This window comes from Rhinoderma darwinii, chromosome 1 (assembly GCF_050947455.1).
Source record: "Rhinoderma darwinii isolate aRhiDar2 chromosome 1, aRhiDar2.hap1, whole genome shotgun sequence".
In the NCBI taxonomy this organism is placed as follows: Eukaryota; Metazoa; Chordata; class Amphibia; order Anura; family Rhinodermatidae; genus Rhinoderma; species Rhinoderma darwinii.
The window spans coordinates 591,529,934-591,556,906 of record NC_134687.1 but is presented as its reverse complement, the minus strand read 5'-3'; the positions used below and the strand labels follow the sequence as shown (position 1 = coordinate 591,556,906).

The 26,973-nt window shown below is 43.7% G+C and overlaps 1 protein-coding gene across 5 annotated transcripts in view; it reads left to right on the top strand.

Annotated features, from left to right (window-relative positions):
* The first annotated feature begins 2,411 nt into the window (after positions 1-2,411).
* UNC13B (unc-13 homolog B) overlaps positions 2,412-26,973 on the top strand; it is a 352,877-nt gene continuing 328,315 nt past the window's right edge. For 4 of the 5 annotated variants that reach the window (XM_075839917.1, XM_075839926.1, XM_075839936.1 and 1 more), the window contains exons 1-2: positions 2,412-2,601; positions 4,563-4,636. In XM_075839917.1, coding sequence (XP_075696032.1) covers positions 4,615-4,636 — 22 coding nt within the window. In that variant the 5' untranslated portion in view covers positions 2,412-2,601; positions 4,563-4,614. The remainder of the gene's footprint in view (positions 2,602-4,562; positions 4,637-26,973) is intronic. The other variant, XM_075839952.1, reaches the window with a different exon arrangement.

Below are 26,973 nucleotides of genomic sequence, written 5' to 3'. Positions count from 1 at the left end.
CCGATGCTGCTGCAGAATCATCTGTAGCCTCTGGTGCCGACACGATGCAGGACCTGTGAGTGACGTCACAGATCTGCACTGCCAGAAGCTGGGCGTTGTGAAGAGAAGAGGATGATACTTCTCTTCAGAAAGCCCAGCTAGTAAAAGTAGTAAACACGCCCCGATGTACGCACATAATACACGCCCAGTTGTACTTTTACTTTTCAACACGCCCAGTTGTACTTTTGCAAGCCTCATTTGCATAAATACGAAAATGGTCATAACTTGGCCAAAAATGCTCGTTTTTTAAAAATAAAAACGTTACTGTAATCTACATTGCAGCGCCTATCTGCTGCAATAGCAGATAGGGGTTGCACAATGTGGTGACAGAGCCTCTTTAAGCTCTGCCACAGCACAACACAGGTGGATGTCTCAATGAAGGAAATGGTGGTCACTCCCAAAATAAATTCTAAATGTAACCAATGGTAACTATTGCCTGTGGCCGGAAATCTAGAGGCAAGATAAAACAAAAACAATAAAGAACACGTTATGGCGGACTTGTAAAACATACAGCGTCCTCGAAGAACTAATAGCAGCTGCACACATACCTCAAGGTCACAAGCAGTCGTTCCTCTGGGGAAATGCAGCGTCTCATGTTGGTATTCTGGTAGGTGATTCCAGGGCGAATCTGCGCAAGCGGCAGATCAAACGTGGACACAGACATGCGGCAGAACGCTCAAAATTTTTCGGGGTGACGACGGAAGTCCTCATAGAGAGTATGAAAGTGCCCTTTGGAGGTTCGTTGGGCCACAAGTGGATGAACCCAAATGCGACTTCTTCCACGCGTCTGGTGCTGCAGCATGGGTCGCCGTTCGCCAAAACGACGCAAAATCATCCACGCAAGCAACACACGTGCCAGCGACTGAGAAGGCATAAATGTGGCTTGCAAGTCAAAACACGTGTCAACTGGTGAAACACACACTGGGGTTTCTGCAGAGGCTGCAATAAGGTGCACAACCTGTTCACCCAGCAAGCAGGGGTTGGGCCAGCAGGCCTATTTGTAGGCTGGCCTCGCATTAACTACCCCTGCGTTTTTTACGCGCGTTTTAAACGTAGGTCGCACGCGCGTTAAAAACGCAACAACCCTGCGTATACGCATGCAAAACGCAATGGCAACGCGCGCAATACGCTGCGTGTTTTACGCGCGCAAAACGCATACGCTCGTGTAAATCAGGCCTATGTCATAGTCGATAGGGGTGAAGTATGGAAAAGGCTCAAGGACTGAACCCGCTCAATACTCAGCGGGTGTTGGCTGTATGTTACCGCCGACACGAAATCAGAGATAACGTTTAACCACTTAGATGCCATAGTCAATAGCGATGAAGGCATCTAAGCCATCAGAAAGAGGAAAGACCCTCTGTCACTCCATCGCTCCCCTCTGCTTTGTGATTGTGGGGTGCCGATGGTTGTCATGGCAGCCTGGGGGCCTAATGAAGGCCCCCGGTCTGCCATCTTTCTGCCCCTATTAAGGGCTGAATAGGAGCCTGCAAAAAATTACAATTCACTGCAGTATAGAGGTATTGCAGTGAATTGTACCAGCGACCCAATGACCGCTTGTTCAAGTCCCCTAGGGGGACTAAATAGAAAGTAAAGAACAATTGAATAAAGTATTTAATAATGTACGAAAAAACAAAAAATATTAAAAGTTAAAAAAAAACTTTTCCCATTTTTCCCCTATAGTGGATTTTTTTTCAAATAAAATAAACATAATTGGTATCAAGTATAAAGTTGCAAAACTTCATCTTTTCTGTAAAACTCCTGTCTATATGCTGTATTAGGGACCCGCCTAGTTGCCAAACCAGAGCCACAGCAAAGGCTTAGATACATTAGCTCAGTATCAGACGTATGTACATAGACAAGGCAGCATAGTATCAGGAATTATAAACTTAGATACACCAGTCAACAGACCATATCACACAATAGGCTTAGATACACCTGCTCAGAAGACAGTATCACACCTTACAGGATTAGATACACCTGCTCAGAAGACAGTATCTCACATAATAGGCTTAGATACACCTGCTCAGAAGACAGCATCACAATTATAGAATTATATACACCCGCTCCGGAAAGAGTATCACACATAATAGGCTTAGATACACCTCTACATAATAGTTCCTCAGGTGTACGCAGCACTGCTATACAACATTACAGACAGGTGTGCTCCGCCCAGCGCATGGACACAGCAGTAAATCGTCCTACTATACCACCTCACAACAATGAGTTCAACGACCCCGCCCATTAGTCATAGCCACGCCTCTTCGCCCCTATTGGCTGACAAACCAAGTCCACGTCAATCATCCCTGTCACCTGTGCGATGTCATTCCACCGCCTTTGCTCCCCCTGTGTGGCTGTGGGATGGGTTGGACCTTCCCCTGGGGCTGCCGTAGGTGAGCTGAACCATGCACGGAGAAGAGGGGTGTGTACTTTGTGTATAGGAGTGGGAGGAGCAGGAGTTGGGATCTTTCCCCTCACACTGACTCTTGTGTCCGCCTGATGAGCACCTGCTGTCAGGGATTGTCCGGCGAGTGACAGCGGCCAGGACCCGGGAGCAGAGAGGAGGTGAGCGGCGACTCGGGCATCGGCTCCGTTCTTTTATAACTTCACTGGACTTCTCCCCGGTGGCAGCGGCGGCTCCAGATCCTTCTCCGTGCACTTTTGCCTCTGCCCTGTTCTTCATGTCCCCTCATTATCTGCCTCCATTCTTGCCGGTACCTTTTCATTATACATAATCTCTGCAGTCTACCGAGCTCTTCCTGCCCCCTCCATATATATTTATACATAGAGTAACATGATATATGTCCCCCCCCCCCCTCTATATAATCTACTGTTATATCATCCCCCCCTCCTCCTATATAATCTACTGTTATATCCCCCCTCCTCTATATAATCTACTGTTATATCATCCCCCCTCCTCTATATAATCTACTGTTATATCCCCCCCCTCCTCTATATAATCTACTGTTATATCCCCCCTCCTCTATATAATCTACTGTTATATCCCCCCCTCCTCTATACAATCTACTGTTATATCCCCCCCTCCTCTATATAATCTACTGTTATATCCCCCCCTCTATATAATCTACTGTTATATCCCCCCCTCCTCTATATAATCTACTGTTATAGCATCCCCCCTCCTCTATATAATCTACTGTTATAGCATCCCCCCTCCTCTATATAATCTACTGTTATAGCATCCCCCCTCCTCTATATAATCTACTGTTATAGCATCCCCCCTCCTCTATATAATCTACTGTTATAGCATCCCCCTCCTCTATATAATCTACTGTTATAGCATCCCCCCTCCTCTATATAATCTACTGTTATAGCATCCCCCCTCCTCTATATAATCTACTGTTATAGCATCCCCCCTCCTCTATATAATCTACTGTTATAGCATCCCCCCTCCTCTATATAATCTACTGTTATAGCATCCCCCCTCCTCTATATAATCTACTGTTATAGCATCCCCCCTCCTCTATATAATCTACTGTTATATCCCCCCTCCTCTATATAATCTATTTATATCCCCCCTCCTCTATATAATCTACTGTTATAGCATCCCCCCTCCTCTATATAATCTACTGTTATAGCATCCCCCCTCCTCTATATAATCTACTGTTATAGCATCCCCCCTCCTCTATATAATGTACTGTTATATCCCCCCCTCTATATAATCTACTGTTATATCCCCCCCTCCTCTATATAATCTACTGTTATATCCCCCCTCCTCTATATAATCTACTGTTATATCCCCCCCTCCTCTATATAATCTACTGTTATATCCCCCCCTCCTCTATATAATCTACTGTTATATCCCCCCCTCCTCTATATAATCTACTGTTATATCCCCCCCTCTATATAATCTACTGTTATAGCATCCCCCCTCCTCTATATAATCTACTGTTATATCCCCCCTCTATATAATCTACTGTTATATCCCCCCTCCTCTATATAATCTACTGTTATATCCCCCCTCTATATAATCTACTGTTATATCCCCCCCCTCCTCTATATAATCTATTTATATCCCCCCTCCTCTATATAATCTATTTATATCCCCCCCTCCTCTATATAATCTACTGTTATATCATCCCCTCCTCTATATAATCTATTGTTATATCATCCCCTCCTCTATATAATCTACTGTTATATCCCCCCTCTATATAATGTACTGTTATATCCCCCCCCTCCTCTATATAATCTATTTATATCCCCCCTCCTCTATATAATCTATTTATATCCCCCCTCCTCTATATAATCTATTTATATCCCCCCCTCCTCTATATAATCTATTGTTACATCATCCCCTCCTCTATATAATCTACTGATATATCCCCCCCTCCTCTATATAATCTACTGTTATGTCCCTCCCCCCTCCTCTATATAATCTCATCCCCTCTATTCCCCCTGCACAAATGAATAACATTATTTGCCTAGTAGCATGGTCTGACCCTCTAGCACTTCTGTGCCCAGGTGGCATCAGTAATTCTCGCTATTAATCCTAATTAATCCTCCTGCAGGATCACCCTGCCCGCCTCATGTTCCTTGGAGTGATCCCCACCAGCAGAGGCCATGTCTCTCCTGTGCGTTCGAGGTGAGTGCTCAAGTCTCTTTTACTGACTTCTTGCCTGTGTTCCCCTTGTAGTTTGCAGTCAGGTGATTGACAGATCTCCGGCATGGCCGCTGTCCTTTCCTCTGGCTGTTGGTCACACAGCGTCCCTTGTCTGTTGTTGGTCTAGTTAGTGGTTTGTCGGGCACGCCAGTGTCTTTACTTAGTAAATGAGAGGATTACCAGGTTAGCATTGAATTCCTCAGACGCTTGTGTCCTGCAGAATGTGAGTGCAGCAGAGCTGGGATGGTTGTGACGTCGCCCGGGGGGTGTCATACTCCGAACACCCTCCTCTCAATTCTACAGATATTGACGAGGCCTGTGTGTCGGGCCGGGGTAGGATGTATACATACACGTGGAAGGGGTCCAAAAGTCGTCTTGCTTCTTTGTCACCAGCTCACTGGTTATCTTAGCTCAGCCGTATCTGTTACAATTCCCCGCAATTTTTTTCATATTTCTGCTTGCTGTCAGTGAATGGGAGCATTCTTGTTTACATCTAGGGGTTGAAAATCCAGTACAGACCTAATACTATACTTCTCAAGGGTCTCCAGGATGATACTATTTACCTTCACTAATACATTGGTATGAACTGTCCGGACAGGTGAAGGATTTGTGACGCTGCTATGTTTAGCTCACTGAGGAATGTCTAGACTAGGTACAACTGTAGCAAACACTCAGCTGTAAGAAGTACTAGATCTGTATGGGGGTCTGTTCAGCCTCTTGATGTGAACAAGAATGTTCTCATTCACTGAGAGAAACTAGAGATCTTGAAAATGGTGAAGCATTAAAATACAAATGTCCCGTTTTCTGATGCGCTTTTTTTTTTTGTTTGGAGACAAATGTTCTCTCTTTATTGTGGTGTTTTTGGTTAAAATTTGTGACTTAAATTGTGAGGGTGTGTACACGCCGGCGTTCGGTTTCCGTTGTTTGGTTCCATCAGACCTTTCCGTTGGAGGAACCCGCAAACGGAAACCGTATCTTCCGTTTACATTACCACTTATTTCATTGGTAATGCTTCTGTCGCTAATGGTTTCCGTTTTTTTTTTGTGGAAACAATAGCGTAGTCGACTGAGCTACTGAATCTGCCCAAAAAAAAGGAAACCTTACGGAATGGAGATAAATGGAAACCATTAGCAATGGAAGCGTTACCATTGAAATCAATGGTAATGCAAACGGAAGCCATCGATGGAAACCTAAACTGATGTGAACAGGCCCTAAGCCGTCCTGCTGGTGGAGTGAGGATTCAGAAATCTGCCTAAAATTGAGGTCCACCCGTCAGTTCCAGGGAAGGGATATCTTAATTCTTCAGCATCCCAAGATATTTCGGACAATTGTAGCTTCCAGAATTGTGGGAACAGTTTGGGGTTCAGCCCTTTTCTGTTCCAGCATGACTGTGCCCGATCGCACTAAGCAAGGTCCATGGAGCCATTGTTGGGTGTGGAAGAACATGACTAACCTCACAGACCCTGCCCTCAACCCCATCCAACACCTTGATGATGCATTAGAATGGAGATTGTGAGCCAGGCCCTCTCCTCCAACATCACTTTCTGACCTCATAAATGTTCTTCTGGATGAATGGCCAAAAATTCCCAGACACTCCCAAATCTTGTAGAAAGTCTTCCCAAAAAAGTGGAAGTTGTTTTTGCTACATACAAAGGGGGTTGGCGGGACCAAATCCATATTAACGCCCAGTATTGTGGAATGGGATGCTCATAGGTGTAGTCAGGTGTCCACATACTTTTCGCCATCTAGTGTACATTTCAACTGGATTCACACAGGACGGAAATGCTGCGACAAGGGTGAAATTCTCAGTGAACATCCAGAAAATCCTCAGCACGCTCTGATTTCCGTCTGGAAAATGTCCAGCAGCATGTAGAGGAAATGTGTTCAAATCTCATCCACGTAGCTGGGGAATGTAATCCGCAATTAATGTAGCAGTTGTTTAAATGCATCTTAGGTACAGTTTTTCCCCTTGATGGGGAAACCGGTGCAGATTTTATGCTGCGGGTTTTGTTGCTTTTTTTGTTTTGTTTTTTTTTGTTAGAGGCTTTGTCACCACATTATAAATGCCCTATCTTGTACATGATGTGATTGGCGCTGTATTGTAGATTACGGCAGTGTTTTTTTTATTTAGAAAAACTATCATTTTTGACGGAGTTATGACCTATATTCGCTTTATGCTAATGAGTTTCTTAACGACTAACCGGGCGTGTTTTACTATATGGCCAAGTGGGTGTTGTGGAGAGAAGTGTATGACGCTGACCAATCAGTGTCATACACTTCTCCCCATTCATTTACACAGCACATAGCGATATATCTATATCGCTATGTGCAGCCACATACACACACTATAACGTTACTGCAGTGTCATGACCATGAATATACATTACCTCCAGCCAGGACGTGATGTGTATTCACAATTCTGACAGCTGGTCTTCATAGGCTTCCTGTCAGTGTGACTGTCAACGTCACACTGACAGTTTGTTAGTTACACTACCTAGGTAGTGAAATGTATTATAGCAGCCATCAGTGCTGCAGGTCTTCAAGTAAAAAAAAATATATAATGTTTTATAAAAGTGTAAAAACAAGTTAAGTTACAAAAACAAAAAATGCTTTAAGTACACATATTTGGTATCGACTCATTCGGAACGACCCCAACTATAAAACTATAATATTATTTTTCCCGCACGGTGAACACCGCAAAAATTTATTAAAAAACAATACTAGCATCACTATTTTTTTGATCATCACCCCTCCCAAAATATAGACTAAAAAGTGATCAAAAATTCGCATGTACCCCAAAATAATACCAATAAAAACTACAACCCGTCCCGCAAAAAACAAGCCCTTACACAGCTTTTTTGACTGAAAGATAAACAAAAATTATGGCTCTCAGAATATGGTGACACAGAGTGATTTTTATTGCACAAACGCCACAAAACATAAAAAAAACGATATACATGTGGTATCGCCGTAATCGTACCGAGCTGCAGAATAAAGTAAAATGTCATTTATAGCGCACAGTGAATACTGTAAAAAAAAAAAAAGACAAAAAACATTGTCAACTTATTTTATTCGAGTAAAAAGTGATCAAAAAATCACATGTACCCTAAAATGGTACCAATGAAAACTACAGATTGTAACGTAACAAATAAGCCCTCTCGCGGCTCCGGTGGGCAAAAAATAAATAAAAGAAAAAGTTCTGGTGCTCAGAATATAGCAACAGAAATTGTGCAGTGTGTCCAAAAGCTGATAAGATTGGGCACCATTTATCAGTGGGACACCGGCCACACACATCTATGAATTATTTATTTACCCCAGGATTATACCCTCTTATTATGCCCTTATGTACTCTGCCCAGCTTACATATGCCACCACATTATAAACTGAAATACCAGCAAAACTCCACACAGAACTATTACCAAGCAAAATTTCCGCTCCAAAAGCCAAATGGCGCTCCTTCTCTTCTGAGCTCTGCCGTGGGTCTAAACAGCAGTTTATTACCACAAATGGGGTATTGCTGTAATCATGAGAAATAGCTTTACAAGATTTGGGGTGCTTTTTATTCTTTATTCCTTGTAAAAAAAAAATTACATTTTCACTTTCAGACTTATTCCAATAAATATAGCAAAAGACCTGTCGGGTCAAGATGCTAACTATATCCCTAGATAAATTCCTTGAGGTGTGTAGTTTCCAAAACCACTTTTGGGGAGATTCCACTGTTTTGGTACCACAAGACCTCGTCAAACCTGACATGGTGCCTAAATATATTCTAAAAAAAGGAGACCCCCAAAATCCCATAGGTGCTCCTTTGCTTCTGAGGCCGGTGTTTCAGTCCATTAGCGCACTAGGGCCACGTGGGATATTTCTAAAAACTACAGAATCTGGCCAATAAATATTGAGTTGCATTTCTCGGGTAAAACCTTCTGTGTTACAGAAAAAAATGTATTACAAATGATTTTCGGCCAAAAAAATTTGTATATTTCACCTCTACTGAATGCTGTTTTGAATACTTTGAGGGGTGCAGTTTTTAAAATGGGTTGATTTATGGGGTCTATCTAGTACATAAGGCCCTCAAAGCTGCTTCAGATCTGAATAGCCTTTTGAAATTTTCTTGAAAATGTGAGAAATTGCTGCTAAAGTTCTAAGCCGTGTAACGTCCTAGAAAACTAAAATGTTCAAAAAACAATGCAAATATAAAGTAGACATATGGGGATGTTAATTAGCAACAATTTTGTGTGGTATTACTATCTGTTTTACAAGTAGATTACATTTAAAATTAGAATTATAATTTTTGCAAATTTTCTTAATGTTGGTGTTTTTCACAAATAAGCTATGATTTTGACCAAATTTTTCCAGTAACATAAAGTACAATATGTCACGCCAAAACAATCTCTGAATCGCTTAGATAGCCAAAAGCATTCCAGAGTTATTACCACAAAATGACACATGTCAGATTTGAAAAAATGGGGCTGGTCATTGAGGCATCGATGACACTTGGTCCTGAAAGGGTTAATAGCTGTTTTTCAGGAATCAATCCTTGTGACGGCTGTTAAACGTATTCAGGCCGAAAGGACACCCAGGGCACAGCGCTAATTTAAGCGCTGTGCCCGGGAAAGCCCTTGACGTCACTGCCGGAATCCCCGGCAAGTGCTTCGGTAATGCTCTGGCCGGGGATTCCGCTCCTAGAGAGAGCTCCTGACGTCCCTGTCCCTATATAGACACTGACGTCAGGTGCTCCTCCTGGAGCGAAATCCACGGCCAGAGCGTTGCCGACATTTCGGCTGGGGATCCTGCTACTGAAGGAGTCCATGACGTCCCTGTGTATATATGGAGTGACTTTAGGGGATTCCCCTGGGCCGGAATTCCCGGCCAGAGCGTCAGCAATACTCTGGTTGGAGATTCCGCTCCTAGAGGGAGCCCCGATGGCGCGATCTACACTGCGGGGGGTGGGTGTGGCGCGGTCTATGTGGGCACTATCTACAGGGGCATTGCAGCACTTTCTACATGGACACACTGATGTTTTCAGGGGGTTTGGACAAAAAAAATACCCCTAACAAATTAAATCAATCAGTTTTTTTTGTTTTTTTTTCGGCCATGAAAAACTGGTGACAAACGGCCATTAAAAATGGACAGATTGACTGAAAATTTGGAGACCCACTGATCTAAAAAGGTTGTGAAAAACTGACAGTTGATCCGTGTTTTTTTTGTATTTTTTTTTTTTAAAGGCAATTTTTTTCACTCACGTGTGAATCTAGCCTTTTTGTTTACTTAATCATCGCATTCCAATAGCCATAACGGTTTTATTTTTTCAGTCGACACCGCCTTATGATAGCACAATTTTTGGGTACATATAATTTATTAACTTTTTTTTTTTTTTTGGGGAGGGAATTGAAAAAACCCAGCTATTTTGTGCATTGTCTTTTGCGGTTTAAATTTAGGGTGTTCACTGTGCGGTGTAAATAAAATGTGACCTTTTATTCTGTATCCGTACAATTATGGCAATACCACGTATGTACAAGTTTTCTATTTTTTTTACTTATTTTGCACAATAAAAGTTTTTAAGCTCAAATTAATTGATTTTTGTATCGCTGCAATCGAGACATGATTCCACCCCCCCCCCCCCCCCATATTTGGGTTTGTATTTTGTGGATTGAGATGTCGTTTTTATTGGTACCATTATGGGGTACATGGACCTTACTGATTTTTAAATATTATTGTCTTTTTGAGGGTAGGATGGGGATAAAATAAGCAATGCCATAGTTTTTAGAATTTCGTTTTCTTACGGCGCTCATCATGCAGATAAAATAATAGTAACGACCCGAACAATAAAGTTAACATCGTGACGATAAGTGTGTGTGGTAAGTACCATAGGATAGGTCATCAGTATATGATCGGTAGGGGGGGTCCAACGCCCTGTCCCTTACCCTGCTCCGTTTAGTGATCGGTCCCGGAAGCAGAAGGCTCTGTATACTGTATTGTGGCCGTTCTGGGTTACTGCAGATCTGCTCCTATTCACTACTTGAACACGTGTTGCAGCGCGGCCACAATACATTGCTCGGAGTCATCTGCCTCCGACACCGACCACATAACATCTGGTGCCTGGAACAGCTGATATGTGCGTGTGTCAGGCCCCCATCGATCATATACTGATGACCTATCCTGTAGATTGGTCATCAGTATGAAAAACCGCCCCATGACCAAACAACCCCGGTTTTATCTTTTAGTCCCAGTAAGGAACTTCAACAACCCATCGTTAAACCGCTGGTACCATACTCTGCATTACCTGTGTATTGTACTATTTACCGGGTCCACCCATGAGCCCTTTTCATTACCCCCCCCCCCCCCTTGGCGGCTGTGACGTATGGTTACATCACATGTTGTCAAGGCATTTTAACCTCTGGCTTAATATTATGTAGATCCCCTTGTGCCGCTAAAACATCTCTGACCTGTCGAGGCATGGACTCCACAAGATCTCTGAAGATGTTCTCTGGTATCTGGCACAAAGGCGTTCTCGGCAGATTCTTTGTCCTGTAAATTGTGAGGTGCGGCCACCATGGATCGGACTTGTTTCTCTAGCACATCCTACAGATGCTCGATCAGATTGCGATCTGGAGAATTTGGAGGTAAAGTCATCCCCTTAAACCATTCCTGAAGAAAGAGTTTGAGGAATGTGACAATGGTGGCAGGGGCATTATCCTGCTGAAAGAGACCACTGCCATGTCATGAAGGCATGTACTTGGTCTACAACAATGTTTAGGTAGGTGGTATATGGCAGTCACATCCTTTTGAATGGTTGGACCCAAGATTTCCCAGCAGGACATGGTCTCCGCCGCCTTGTCTACTTCCTTTAGTGCATCCTGATGCCGTCTCTTACCCAGGAAAGCCGCACGCACCCAACCGTCCACAGGGTGTTAAAGAAAACGTCATTCATCAGAACAGGTCACCTTCCATTGCTTCATGGTTCAGTTCTAAGGCCCATGTTTCCATTGTTGCTTTCAGCAGTGGGCAGGGGTTAGTATTGGCACCCTGCCCCAAACACAACAAGCCGTGTTCTGTGTGTACGGACACCTTTCTATCATAGCCAGCAGTAGCGTTTTCAGTCATTTGCACTACAGTAGCTCTTCTGTGGGGTTGGACCAGACTGGCTAGCCTTCACGCATCAGTGAGCGTTGGGTGCCCATGACCCTGCTGCTGGTTCCCCCGGTGTCTTTCTTTAGACCATTTTTGTAGGTACTAACCACTACGAACACCCCACAAGATCTGCCGTTCGGTAGAAGCTCTGACCCAGTCACCCAGTCATCACAATTGAGCCCTTGTCAAAGTCGCTCAGATCCTTACACTTGCCCATTTTTCCTGCTTCCATAATATCAACTTCAAGAACTGACTGTTCACTTGCGTAATATATCGAACTCCTTGTCAGGCGCCATTGTAACCAGATAATCTGAGTTATTTACTTCATCGGTCAGTGGTTTAACCCCTTCCCTCTTTAGCCACTTTTGACCTTCCTGACCGAGCCTCATTTTTCAAATCTGACATGTGTCACTTTATGTGGTAATAACTCCGGAATGCTTTCACCTATCCAAGCGATTCTGAGATTGTTTTCTCGTGACACATTGGTCTTTATGTTATTGGCAAAATTTGCTCGATATGTTCAGTATTTAATTGTGAAAAACACCAAAATTTAGCAAAAAATTGCAAAAATTTGCATTTTTCTCAATTTAAATGTATCTGCTTGTAAGACAGGCAGTTATACCACCCAAAATTGTTGCTAATTAACATCACCCATATGTCTACTTTAGATTGGCATCGTTTTTTGAACATCCTTTTATTTTTCTATGACCTCACAAGGCTTAGAACTTTAGCAGCAATTTCTCACATTTTCAAGAAAATTTCAAAAGGCCATTTTTACAGGGGCCAGTTCAGTTGTGAAGTGGCTTTGAGGGCCTTATATATTAGAAACCCCCAAAAAGTCACCCCATTTTAAAAACTTCACCCCTCAAAGTATTCAAAACAGCATTTAGAAAATGTCTTAACCCTTTACACATGTCACAGGAATTAAAGCAATGTAGAGGTGAATTTTACAAATTTCAAATTTTTTTGCAGAAATAAATTTTTAGTACAATTTTTTTTTTTTATAACACAGAAGGTTTTACCAGAGAAATGCAACTCAATATTTGTTGCCCAGTTTCTGCAGTTTTAGGAAATATCCCACATGTGGCCGTAGCGTGCTACTGGACTGAAGCACCGGCCTCAGAAGCAAAGGAGCACCTGGTGGATTTTCGAGCCTTATTTTTGTTAGAATAAATTTTAGGCACCATGTCAGGTTTGAAGGGCTCTTGCGGTGCCAAAACAGTCAAAATCCCCCAAAAGTGACCCCATCTGGGAAACTACACACCTCAAGGAAATTATCTAGGGGTACAGTGAGCATTTTGACCGCACAGCTTTTTTACAGAAATTATTAGAAGTAGGCCGTGAAAATTAAAATCAACATTTCTTCAAAGAAAATGTAGGTTTAGCGATTTTTTTTTTTTTTCTCATTTTCACAAAGACTAAAGGAGAAAAAGCACTGTAAAATTTGTAAAGCAATTTCTCCCGAGTAAAACAATACCCCACATGTGGTAATAACCGGTTGTTTGGAGACACGGCGAGGCTGAGAAGGGAAAGAGCGCTATTTGGCTTTAGGAGCTCAAGTTTAGCAGGAATGGTTTGCGGAGGCCATGTCGCATTTACGAAGTCCCTGAGGAGACAAAACAGTGGAAACCCCCCACAAGTGACCCCATTTTGGAGACTACACCCATTGAGGAAATTATCTAGGGGTATAGTGAGCTCTTTGACCCCACAGGTTTTTTGCAGAAATTATTGGAAGTAGGCCCTGAAAATAAAAATCAACATTTTTTCAAAGAAAATGTAGGTTTAGCTTATTTTTGCTCATTTCCACAAGGACTGAAGGAGAAAAAGCACCACAAAATTTGTAAAGCAATTTCTCCCGAGTAAAACAATGCCCCACATGTGGTAATAAACGGCTGTTTGGAGACACGGCTTGGCTTAGAAGGGAAAGAGCGCTATTTGGCTTTTGGAGATCACATTGAGCAGGAATGGTTTGCGGCGGCCATGTCACATTTGCAAAGCCCCTGAGGGGAAAAAACAATGAAAACGCCCAAAAAGTGACACCATTTAGGAAACTACACCTCTTGAGGAATTCATCTAGGGGCGTAGTGAGCATTTTGACCCCACAGATGTTTCATAGAATTTATTAGAATTGGGCAGTGAAAATAAAAACAATCCTTTTTCTTCAATAAGACGTAGCTTTAGCGCAAATTTTTTCATTTTCGCAACAAATAAAGGAAAAAAAGAACCCAACATTTGTAAAGCAATTTCTACCGAGTACGGCAATACCCCATATGTGGTCATAAACTGCTGTTTGGGCACACGGCAGGGCTCAGAAGGGAAGGACCGCCATTTGGAGTGCAGATGTTTCTGGATTGGTTTCTGGGCGCCTGTGGGCCCAAAACAGTGGAAACCCCCCAGAAGTGACCCCATTTTGGAAACTACACCCCTCAATGCATTTACCTACGGGTGTAGTGAGCATGTTAACCCTGCAGGTGTTTTGTAGAAATTAGTGTGAACTCGATGTTGCAGAGTGAAAATGGGATTTTTTCCACAGATATGTGGACAATATGTGGTGCCCAGCTTGTGCCACCATAACGAGACAGCTCTCTAATTATTATGCTGGGTTTCCTGGTTTTAGAAACACCCTACATGTGGCCCTAATCTCTTGCCTGGACAGTCGACCAGGCTCAGGAGTGAAAGCGTACCATGTAAAATTGAGGCCTAATTTGGCGATTTACAAAGTATTGGTTCACAACTGCAGAGGCTCAGATGTGAAATAATAAAAATAAACCCCTGGGAAGTGACCCCACTATGGAAACTGCACCCCTCAAGGCATTTATTAAGGGGTGTAGTGAGGATTTTCACCCCACAGGTCTTTTCCATAAATGACTGCGCTGCGGATGGTGCAAATTAAAAATTTATATTTTTCCCTAGATATGCCATTCAGTGGCAAATATGTCGTGCCCAGCTTATGCCACTGGAGACACACACCCCAAAAATTGCTAAAAGGGTTCTCCCGGGTATGACGATGCCATATATGTGGAAGGAAACTGCTGTTTGGGCACGCTGTAGGGTTCAGATGGGAGGAAATGCCATTTGGCTTTTGGAGCGTGGATTTTGCTTGGTAGTAGTTTTGTTTGGAGTCTTACTGGTGTTTCCGTTTATAATGTAGGGCATATGTAAGCCGGGCGGAGTATATAAGGGGCATAGTCAGGTGGTATAATAACGGGGTAAAAAAAACCAATAAAATGATCCATAGATGTGTGTTACGCTGTGAAGCAATCCTTTCCGCACAGGCCGGTGTCGCACTTATAAATGGTGTCATTTCTTATCCCCCTTTTGGTCCACACTCCGCGCCTTTGTAGTTTGGGGAATTTTGCTGGGAAGTGCTGTCCTGGTATAATACGGGCACCGTCGCTTCCAGCGGGTATGTTTGGGCTCTCCCTTTCCTGGTTCCCTAATTTTAGGTCCTTGATAAATCGCCTCTTGAAACTGAAGAAATGTTCCCCTCGGGCACAACTGCATATTTTTTTATTTCCTGACTTATTGGAGCCATAACTAATTTTATTTTTCATAGACGTAGCGGTATGAGGGCTGGTTTGTTGCGGGACGAGCTGTAGTTATTATTGGTACCATTTTGGGGTACATGCGACTTTTTGATCACCTTTTATCCTATTTTTTGGGATGCCGGGTAAACAAAAAAACGCAATTCTGGCACAGCTTTTTTCGTTTTTTTTTTATACAGCGTTCACCATGCGTTATAAATTACATGTTAACTTTATTCTGTGGGTCAGTACGATTCCGGCGATACCTAATTTATAGCACTTTTTTATGTTTTACAACTTTTTGCACAATAAAATTACTTTTGTAAAAAGAATGTATTTTTTCTGTCGCCAAGTTGTGAGAACCATAACTTTTTAATTTTTTTGTCGACGGAGGTGTATGAGGGCTTGTTTTTTGCGGGACGAGCTATAGTTTTTACAGGTACCATTTTTGGATACGTGCGACTTTTTGATCACTTTTTATTCTAATATTTGTAGGCAAAGTGACCAAAAAACAGAAACTCTGGTAACTTTTTTACGTTTTTTTTTACGCTGTTCACCGCGTGCAATAAATAATATAATATTTTGATACCTCCGGTCGTTACGGTCGTGGCGATACCAAATACATATGGTTTTTTATTATTTTTCAATAATAAAGGACTTGATAAGAGTAAAAGGGGGATTGTGTTTTATTTGATTACTTGAAACTTTTATTGTTTTCAAACTTATTTTTTGCACTTTTTTTTACACTTTTTTATACTTTTTTTACACTTTTTCTCAAGTCCCACTAGGGGACTTGAAGTTCCAACGGTCAGATTTTTTTTTTTCTAATACATTGCACTACCTATGTAGTGCAATGTATTAGATCTGTCAGTCATTCACTGACAGCAAGCCGATTAGGCTTCGCCTCCCGGCGGGGCCTAAATCGGCTTCCGTAATGGCAGAGCAGGAGACCATTGTGTCTCCTGTTGCCATAACAGCAGTCGCCAGTCCCGATTGCCTGTCAGGGCTGGCGATCTGCTAGTAACCGCTTCGATGCAGCAATCGCTTTCGATTGCTGCATCGAAGGGGTTAATGGCAGGGATCGGAGCTAGCTCCGGTTCCTGCCGTTACAGGTGGATGTCAGCTGTACAGTACAGCTGACTTCCACCGCTGATGACGCCGGATCAGCTCCTGACCCGGCGCCATCTTGCCGGCAGCTACGGAAGCCGATCAGGCTCCGCCGCCGGGCGGATCTTGACCGGCTTCGGTGCTAGGCAGACCGGGAGGCCAGTATTAGGCCTCCGGTTGCCATTGCAGCCACCGGAACCCCGGCAATTTCATTACTGGGGTTCCGATGAGCTGCAAACACCTTAAGTGCAGCGATCGCGTTTGAGCGCTGCACTTAAGGGGTTAATGGCGGGGATCGAAGCTAATTTCGGTCCCCGCCGTTACAGCCGGATGTCAGCTGTAAGATACAGCTGAGATCCGGTGATGATGGCACCGGCTCAGCTTCTGAGCCGGTCCCAAACATTTGGTGTACATGTACGGCAAGATGCGGGAAGTCAGTACTTTCCATGACGTACATGTACGGCAAATGTCGGGAAGGGGTTAAAGCTGTGGTCACACATTGTGGTCAAAACGTGGTTTTGTATTGGCTTTTGCCAAATCGTGGAATTTTGTTGCAATTTTACAAAAATCACAGGAATAAATGCAGATTGATGTGTGAATGCCGCTTTAATGTTATGTCTGAACGGTGTATGTAAATATGTTGTGAGAAATTCCTTTGGGCTGTGTTCTAATGTCGCAGTCCATTTGCGTTTTTGGTTTTTATTTTGCCATGACGAGTGACTGTCGCCTAAATTTAGCACCGGGTAATCCAGAAACTTTTCACAGTACTGATAAAATATAATCTAGAATTTGACAAGATCACAAGAACTAATAAGGAAATTCATGATTTACACGTTTTTCTCTGGGTGACCGATTTTAGTCCAGAATGTTTGATAATCTGGCACTGTTGCTGAATTAAAGAAGTCCTAATCTATTTGTCCAATGATATGGCTTTTTCCATATTGTGCACAAGTTCGAGTACATCATCCCATGTTTGGCTCTACTATGTGGTTGTGTATATTACCAGCACTTTACGCTGCGGGCGGCGGGACGTTGCACTTCCAGGTGGCTGACGTTGCTTTTGTTGTGATTTAGCATTGTCTGCTCGGTTTCCTGGCTGATATTACTTCTTCCTGGCAGTCTTTTGTACAGCTCTCCGCAGTCTGGTACATACTGCGGGGTGTATATACAGTTCATGACTGACTCATTTTAAAGCGGTTGTACAGGATTGGAAAGCATGGCTGTTATCTTGCAAAAACACTGCCACACCTGTTCACAGGTTGTGTGTGGTATTGCAGCTTGGCCCCATTCGCTTCAACGGAAATGAGCTGCAATACCAGACACAACTCATCGACAGGTGTGGTTTTGTTTTTGGATAAAAGTAGCCATGTTCTTCTCATCCTTTTAATGTGGATCTATAAGGCTGGGTTCACACAACCTATTTTCAGACGTAACCGAGGCGTATTATGTCTCGTTTTACGTCTGAAAATACGGCTACAATACGTTGGCAAACATCTGCCCATTCATTTGAATGGGTTTGCCGACGTACTGTGCAGACGACCTGTAAATTGCCTGCCTCGGCAAAGAAGTGCAGGGCACTTCTTTGCAACGTAATTTGAGCCGTTCTTCATTGAAGTCAATGAAGAGCAGCTCAAGATTACAGGCGTCAAAGACGCCTCGCATAATGCGAGGAGGAGGTTTTACGTCTGAAACGACGCAGCTGGTTTCTCCTGAAAACAGTCTGTAATTTCAGATGTAAAAGACAGTTCTCGTGTGCACATACCCTAAGGGTCATACAAACGGCAGTACAGATCTGACTGATTTTTGGATGGAGGTGGTTGGAATAATAATTTTGGAAGATATGTTTTTGAGAGGTTTCAGCTTTCTAGATGGCGGGTGTTCTCCGGTACAACAATTTTCTTATCTTCAGTCCAGTCCAGTCCAGTACATTCTGTTTTGGAGCCGGGAGAAATCTCTTCCACATAATAGACTATTTTTCGTTCTTTACTTTTGAGATGCTGCTCACTTCAATACTCAAGGATTCCTGCAAAGCCGAAGGCAGAATTCACACATCATGGATTCTGCACTGAAAATCTGACAATTACATTACAATGGACGGGGGTTTTCACAACATGTAGCGCAATTCAGGACTTTCTGCAGAGTTTGTAAGTCCACAGAATGTCCATTATGTCATGAATTTCATGCAGATTATCACGGCAGATTTTCCCTCTTTGCAATGCAAAAGGTTAGCCGCAAATCCGCCACGGATTTTACAGGAAAATCCACTGCACCGCCGCAGGAAGTTACGTGAGGTGTGGACTCCACATTTAAATAAACGCACTGGACTCCACTCAACCTAAAATTCACACATGACTTCGGGTTACTACAATATTATTATTCCTCAATGCAGCGTCGGCCTGGGCTTCCTTGGGCCCACCAGAGGAGATGACTGAGGGCCCACCCTCCATCCCTATATACAACATGTACACGTCCACTTATAATTTTATCATAGTCCTGCTTGTTCTCGTACACACAGGTTATATCACCAATAAGGTCTAATAGATAATTTGTGAATCATCCCAAAAGAAATAGATCCTCGTGACAAGTGGCTTTGAAGTCGCCTACAAATGGGATTATGTCAGAGCCTGGGCCCACCGGAGGATCCCCTTCTTCGTCAGTCTGACCCTGTCTCCATGTGACATTCACAGGGGTCCAGGAACATCACCCATGGAGAGCTGTTTGCCAGGTTGTCCCATTATTGAGCTGCTTTACACCACCGTCTCTGGGGAATTTCCTTGGCTTACAAAATTTTGTCTGAAGGGTCAAGGTGTCACAAATAGATTACACGTGACCACTGTCTCCTCCAGGTGACACCGGTACAAGGTCAACTTTAGCAGCTGTACAAGGTGGGGACCCTGCAAACAGTATCTCATATCTCAGCTTCCAGGGAGTGTAACATTAGTGAGTCTGAAAGGGCTATTTCCGTCTCAGACATTTATGGCGTATTTACCGGATACGCTATAAATGTCTCATTGTTTGACCTGCGTCTATCCATTTGTCTGTTTCAGTAACTCCCATAGAAGTGATGGAGAGCGCTGTGCACCTTCTCCGCAGGCCTCCAGCTCGCTAACTCCATATTGAATAATTCTAATGGCAAACTCTGCATTTGTCCTTTTTTTTTTTTTTTTTTTAAATGCGTGTTCATAAAAGTAAATGTAATCTACATATGTTATATCTAGGTTCCTTCTAAATCTGTGACTGGGTGGCAGGCGGCTGTAAATGGAAGGATCAGTGACTTATTGGTGGGCGTCGCGTCCTGCGGACAACCTGCCATCCACAGTCCACACGAGAGGATTCCGACTCCAGTCATCTGCATCTTCCTATTTCTGGAGCTGGATTTAGCGGCTCAGTAATGACTGATTTTCCACGTGTCTTTTAAAGTAAACTGTTAAAATCTATAACGCAGCATCCACATGATGGAGAGATGGCATCGTGCTCTGCTTGCCCGCAGAGGGGGGGGGGACCAATTATAAGAATCCAATATCTAATTATAAGGTGTTATCTATTAAAAAAAATACTATTCAGGCTTTCATGTGGGGTCTGACTACTGGGATCTCCTCTGATACCTGGAATGAGGGGGTCACAATATTTAGTAAAGAGCACATGCTCAGTGACGGACATCAGTGACTTATCAATAAGCGATCGTTGTCTACGGAAGAAAAAAAAAATGGATTCTGAGAAATTGCAGCAATAAAGGGGTATTCTGACCATGCCATGTATATTTCTGTTACTTATATAGCGCCAGCATATTCTATAGCGCTGTACAGAAGTTATCCTCATTGGAGTTCTAAAATATACAGATTGTGGAGTACTCGGAGGAAATCCTTCTGCTATAAAGAGCTTCCACCACTCTTGTGGGTGCGACATATCTTTACGTTACTGCGAAAGGTCTATTGATTTTAGTTGGTACGCTTTATAATGTCGCTTATCCTGCAGTGATTCTCCATGGCAGCGGGAACCCCCATGGTCTGATCAAAATTGGATGACCTATTTTGTGGTAACACCAGGGAAACACATTTAAGCCATAAGACAATGCAGCAAAACTACATGGTGGCACGTTTCTATGGAGCAGCTTTGGGGTGCTGCAGGACAGGACCAGGGATCCCCTAGAAGATGACATCACAAAGGGCAGGATGGAGGATCCGTAGTCTGTACTGTATTGCCTTGTAGCACTGGAGTCCTAGGTTCAGATCCAACCAAGGACAACATCTGCATGGAGTTTGAATGTTCTCCCCGTGTTTGCGCGGGTTTTCTCTGGGTACTCCAGTTTCCTCCTACACCCCAAAAACAGACGTGTAATTTCAATTGTGATTCCCAGTGGGGTCAGTGATTGTACGGAATATGTTGGCGCTATATAAGTAACAGAAATAAATAAATGTACCTAATATGTCAAGAATGCAACTCCATTCAATCGTATGATTGACTGGAAACTTGTTGTTTTGTTGGCATCAGGACAAATGTAGGGGGTCCTATCTCTATCGACGAGTATATAATGCAGAGATGTCCTCTAACACTGCTGACCTTTTTGTTTGTTTCAATATCTCTGAATACAATCTATTCTCTATCAGCGAGCCCTTTCATGTGGTGGGGGGATGACTATGACAGGTGAATAGCTATTGCTTTCTGTCATCAGCTCATTTTCAGGCTGGGGAGAAGCTGCCTGTAATGTACTTTGATGGGATCGGTGACCGGATGTGCAGAAGACTCGCTGCTCCTTTAAATACTACTTTGTCACATCTCTCCGGTGCGGAGGACCTCCAGATACATTACCCTGACATCAGACGCTCCTCTTATAATGCTGCTGCACGGTTAGGGTATGTTCACCCGCTTAAAACGCCTCCATTACGTCTGAAAATAGGTCGTGTGAACCCAGCCTTAGAATCTCCTGGCTTTAGGGTCTGCCGTCCTTTTACGTTGACCCCTTCTGGAGCTCTTTCCATGCCCTTTTGAAGACTCATCCACATTTTATAGGTCAAAGAAGCGACCGATCCGGAAGTTTCATATTATGAGTATTAGATGTGTGTGCGCCACCACTGGTGTACATAAAAGTGTCACGTCAAGAGGAGCGGGGGCCGCGCGTTTATCCACTGTGCCCGCTGATGTATTATATCTTCCTCTTATGTCTCTGACAATGTAAAGCTATGGATCTATGGAAGAGTTCCGGCTCTGCTCCCTGGAAGATCTTAGTCACCAGTTTTCTTTATTCCTTCATCTGACCTAAAGCATTAATGCTTTTTATAATTTTTTTTAATCTTGAAAGCTTAAATAGTTGCAGCACGTTTCATTATACCGTACAATGACTAATGTACTTTGTTTTTCATTCCTTACTGTTCATTTTTGTTTGCTGTCAGTGAATGGGAACAGTTTTGTTTATATTTAAAGAACACGTCCTGTAGTTCTGTTCACACAACTGCTCAGCTTGTTACATTGTATCGGTGTAGGCAATCCTGTGAACGAAACCTGTGGTCTCTCTCCTGTCCTGATTGTTACACTTCATTCTTGCAGCTGAGGGTTTGCTACAAGGTAAAGAGATCTGTATGGATTTTCAGTCTTCTGGATGTAACCAAAAATATTCACAGGAGTCTTTTAGGACATATGAGTATACGTATTACCGTATACTTGTAGTAAGACCATCCTGGGGACCTTTATCAGTAATGCCAGCCCCAGCGATAATGCCGCTGGGACTAGTGATCACCATTACAAGGGTGCTCCTTCCCTTATAAAGTGCTGTGATCATTTTTGATTACAGCTCTGAAGTGGTTAACTACTGGAATTGGAGTTTTCTCCTATCCTAGAAGTTGCGACGGGGCTGTGTATGATCACCCTGCTCCTGCCGCTAATCATGTGGGTGCACTGGCAGTGCCCGTGAGATTTCTCAGTGTGTCCACTAACAGCCGTTGATGACGTACGTTTTTGTCATAGGTCAGGAACTGGTTAATAAGGTGGAGGTCAGTGGCATGGCTATGGGGGTCGCAATTCCAACCGGGCCACAAAGCCAGGGTACCACATCTATCCAGTTACTGTAGTAAATACGCATACACCTGTTACTACAGTAACCGTATACTTACTCACCTCGCACCGGAGTCTGCTCTGGGCTCTGCGCTGAGTACTGACTCTTTAGCGCCACGACGTTGTGTACACCATGCACACCATCATGATAGTGAATGGCGTCAGGACCCGCGCTGCGCCTGGTGATGAAGAGGATCGGATTCGTGAGCGAGGAGGGTAAGTATAAGAATTCTGTTCTGGCCATGTATCTAATCCTATCATGTGATATGATCTTCTGGGGTTCTGCATCTAACTCCGTCATGTGTGATACTGTCCTTCGAACTGCTGCATCTAATCCTATCCAGTGGTGGAGCTATAGAGGTTTGTGTCCTATAGATATGCTGTCCCTGATATATATATATATATATATATATCTGTGTATCTCTATCTCTCATTCATTTTGGTGGGGGCAAAGCATATGTCTTGGGAAATTTTTCCCCTGATGTTTTAAGACCTTTAGCAACGCCTCTGGCAGTTCTAGTGGTGCATCGCTGGGTCCAAGGATGTAGATGAAAGCTGCGGGCCATTGGCCATAAATAGAAGTTGGCTTGGGCAAGAAGAACCTCTTCATCGGGGGCCCTTGTGCCTTTAGCTATGCCCGAGGGAATATGTACAAATGTGTATGTTCTATTTCCCTCTGGGTCAGGTGTACTAGTATCCCTATTTGTAGTCGCACAGTTTTCCTGCGAACAGCTGCTAAACAGAACAGGACGGGTTTTTTGACATTTATGTGGCGATGTGATACACGGAGGGGGTGGGGTAATGATTATTTGGTTCTTCTGTTACTACTTTTGTTTTTGTTTTTTTTTCCTTTTTTTATTAATCTGCAACAATTGATTTCAGAAGAGGTTTTTTTTCTTCCCTTCCATTTAAAGACGGTTAATCCTCTTATCCTGTGCATCCGGCTGTGCTGAGCTGCTGTCCTAGAAAGTTGTCGCTGTGTTCGCCCGCTGTTGTAGGCCTCAGTGCTGGGTAGTGGTTGCAGCCGTTGTCCCGTAATCTGTTAATAGTTCATTATGGTCCCTTTTTTTTCTATCCATGTTCTGGAAATTTGGGACCGCTACATTCACCCGCTCCTGGGCCCAGTCCGTGTTTCTTGATTTATGTTGTCGTGATTAAGAATACATTTATTCCATTTCTCACTCTAGTGACTTACACGGCATTGAGAACCCGTTAATTTGTTTTCTTTATATATTTATTACCAAATTCAGATGTTTGGAGAAGCGCAAAACTGTTCCACTGTGTGCGTATGTGGTGGCGCACATGCATCTTTTAATAGGGCAAAAAATTGCATCAAACTTTATGTAAACGTGTGCAGCGCCTCAAAACTGCATCAGTAAGGCTATGTTCACACTATACATTTTATGGATTTGCCAGAGAATATGCGGCAGGAATCCGAAGCTGACCCTCCGGTTTCTTCCGCGTATTTACATGCGGATAAACCCCATTTATTGGGGCTTAATCGCTTGTGGCTACCCAAAGCGGTTTCTGTGTGAACTCCACATCAAGAAGAAGACATGTTATTACTGTTTGCCCGTGATGTGGATTTCAAATTCACAGCGGAAAAATCTGCAGGTCTTTGAATAACGACAAAATTACGACTTGAAATCAATGGGACCTGGATTTTGCCTCAGAATATGCGTGAAGGTGGCCGAAGAACCTCTCGTCCTTCATGCTTCCGCATAAAAGCATATCGTGCAGATTCTGCAAAATGTGCAGCGGAAACTATCCACCAAATCTGTGCCGAGTCGACCGTGGCTCTCTGCTCTGGAGGACTGCTGACTACGTGGGGTGAGGTGTATCTTGGAAACCTGTTGTCCAAACCTGGCATCCTCCTGACAGTAAGGCCGGGTTCCCACAGGTCGGATACACTGGGTGAAACGATGCAGCATATCAGACCTAGAACCGGCAGCGCCCGAAAAATCGCACCACAAAAAACAAAACCGTTCATACTTACCCTGGCCGCAGTCATGGCGACGCATCACTCCGTTGATGTGCAGTCCGGCCTCCCAGGATGATGCTGTAGCCCATGTGACCACTGTGCCCTGTGATTGGCTGCAGTAGTCACATGAGATAAAACGTCATCCAAGGTGGTTGGCCTGGAAGAACAGAAAAGTGTTGTTACAACGCCCGGTTTGTAAGCATTAGCTTCTCTTCCCCCCCCCCCCTGAGTTCTGCTTTTTGCAGCGGAATTGCTTCGTTTACGCCGCAAAAGTCGCAACACTTGGCTATTTGTTGCAGGTTTTACATCACTATCGAATTTAATGGGGAAAAACCCGCAACAGAAAAGCAACCAAAACGCAGCATAAATTGACATTGCGCAGATTTAAAATCGGCACCGCAGGTAAATTTATGAACGTTCAATTTTTATTTATTTTTTTTCGCAATGTGGGCATGAAATTTTCTAAATCTCATCTGCTCTGCTGCTACTGTAAATGCTGCGGAATCTCCACACAATTCCGTTGCAGAAGATCTGCAGCGTTTACGCTGCGTGGGAACCCGGCGTAAATGTCCATTTTATTTTTAGCTGCTCGATCTCCTTTATATATCTTCCAGTCCTGATAAACCAACATCAATTCCTGCACATACATGAGAGAACGTGGAGCCAGGGCGGTATCCCCGGATTTCACTCTTCTATGGAGAGCTCTCTATACCACGGTCTCCTGTGGTGACACTTCTATAGCCCTTTCTGGTCTTGTGTAATCATTAGTCTTATTCAGTCCGTGTCACGCGTTCTCGCTCGCCGGTTTTATGAACCGCAGATCCTGCACTGTGATACATATTGTCACGAATAAATTCCCGCTGAGCTGTTTTTTTAATTTCTGAACGTCTTGTATCCAAAAGTAAAATATTGAATTGACTCGACACAATAGGCAGCGAGATGTGCCATGCTGGTAACGTCTTTACAGCGCTCTGCTCCCGTCTTGTCCTGCGCAGGATTCACTTATTACTTTGTCTTCGCCGCTCGCTGGGGAGAACGTTCCATTAAGATGACAATCGAGCCGCTGAGACCACTCCCTGGTTTAATATAGTCAGGTTATTATATGGCTGATGTCACATGGTGTGAAAAATAATCCACTGCACTTACATGGCGGTCTTGTGTGTGTGTGTGTGTATATATATACACGCAGATGTGACTGTCTTATGGCACACTGCCATCTGCATGGCATATAAGACGCACGCATGTATGTATATGACTGTAGCGCGAGAGAGGATGTTGAGCAGTGTCGATGGCGGTGTGCGGCACAAAGAGACCCAAGCCCCACAGAGAACCCTCGGAGCGAGGAGGTGTAAGGGGGCGGCCATGTGTCAGTAGCAGTTTTTGGGGAGCAGGTTACCTGGGTGAAGAATGGGTGGGCTAGGATCAAAGTAGGAAAGCTAAAAGAAAAATATCACCTGCTGCATTATTGGTGGGCGTCGGGTAATGGTTACAGGTGTTAATCAGCTGTAACACCTGGAAAAATGGCGGCCAACTAATGGTAGTAAAGTGTGGGAGGGGGCACAGGTATGGGATTTAATGGCTGGTAAGGCCCCATGCACACGACCGTAAAAAAAAAACCTCTGTTTTTGCGGACTGCGATTGCAGTCCGCAAAAATGGACTCATTCACTTTCATTGAACGCGGACACCTTTTCTGTAGCGCTACGGATGGGTGTCCGTGCCATAGAAATGTTCCGAAAATTATGAAACATGTCCGTTATTTTGCGGGCTGTGCTCCCATACTTCGTATGGGAACACGGCCTGAAAATTCGGGTGGCAGTCGGCGGCCGGCCGTGCTCGCAATTGCGGGCCCTGATTGCGGGCACGGTCAGGTGCATGGGGCCTAAATGAGTGGCTTTAGTTGAAGATGAAGTTTTTACTTTTACCTATAAAGAAATGTAGTGGAGAATTGCAGAAATAACTGTGCCCCAAAATTCTTGGGTTGTACCCACACTTGGCAGCATGTTTGCTGTGTTCTGGGGGCAGCTGTGATTCAGTGGCAGGGTGCCTGTTAGTGTTTGGGTAACAGATGCGAAGTGTCAACTGTTGCAGTGCCTAAAGGGGTTTGTCACCCACCCCTCCATGCAGCGGTATTGGCATATAAATCTGAATCGTTACATTGACAACAATGGGAGAGAAGAATCTGGGGCAGATTCCAGTGTAGTTCTGGCATTCAGTTCATGAACCAGGAAGCCCAGGATGAGCAGGCAGGCATTACATTCCTGAATCTGGAAGAACAGTGGTTGCACACATGGGACTGTTTCTAAATGTATAATTTTTTATTTTTTTTTGACCAGCCCTGTATGTTGGTAACAAATGGTCACGAGGTGGCACTCACGCCAGAAGAACCTAGGTTTGTTGGGATGTGACGGCTTTTTTTTTTTTCCTTTCATTGCAGTTTTTTTGTAACCCGATAAAATTTGGTAACCAATCTCACGGCTTGTAAAAATGCTTGGTCTTGGCATCCTGAGACTTCAGTCAGCAAATGTCT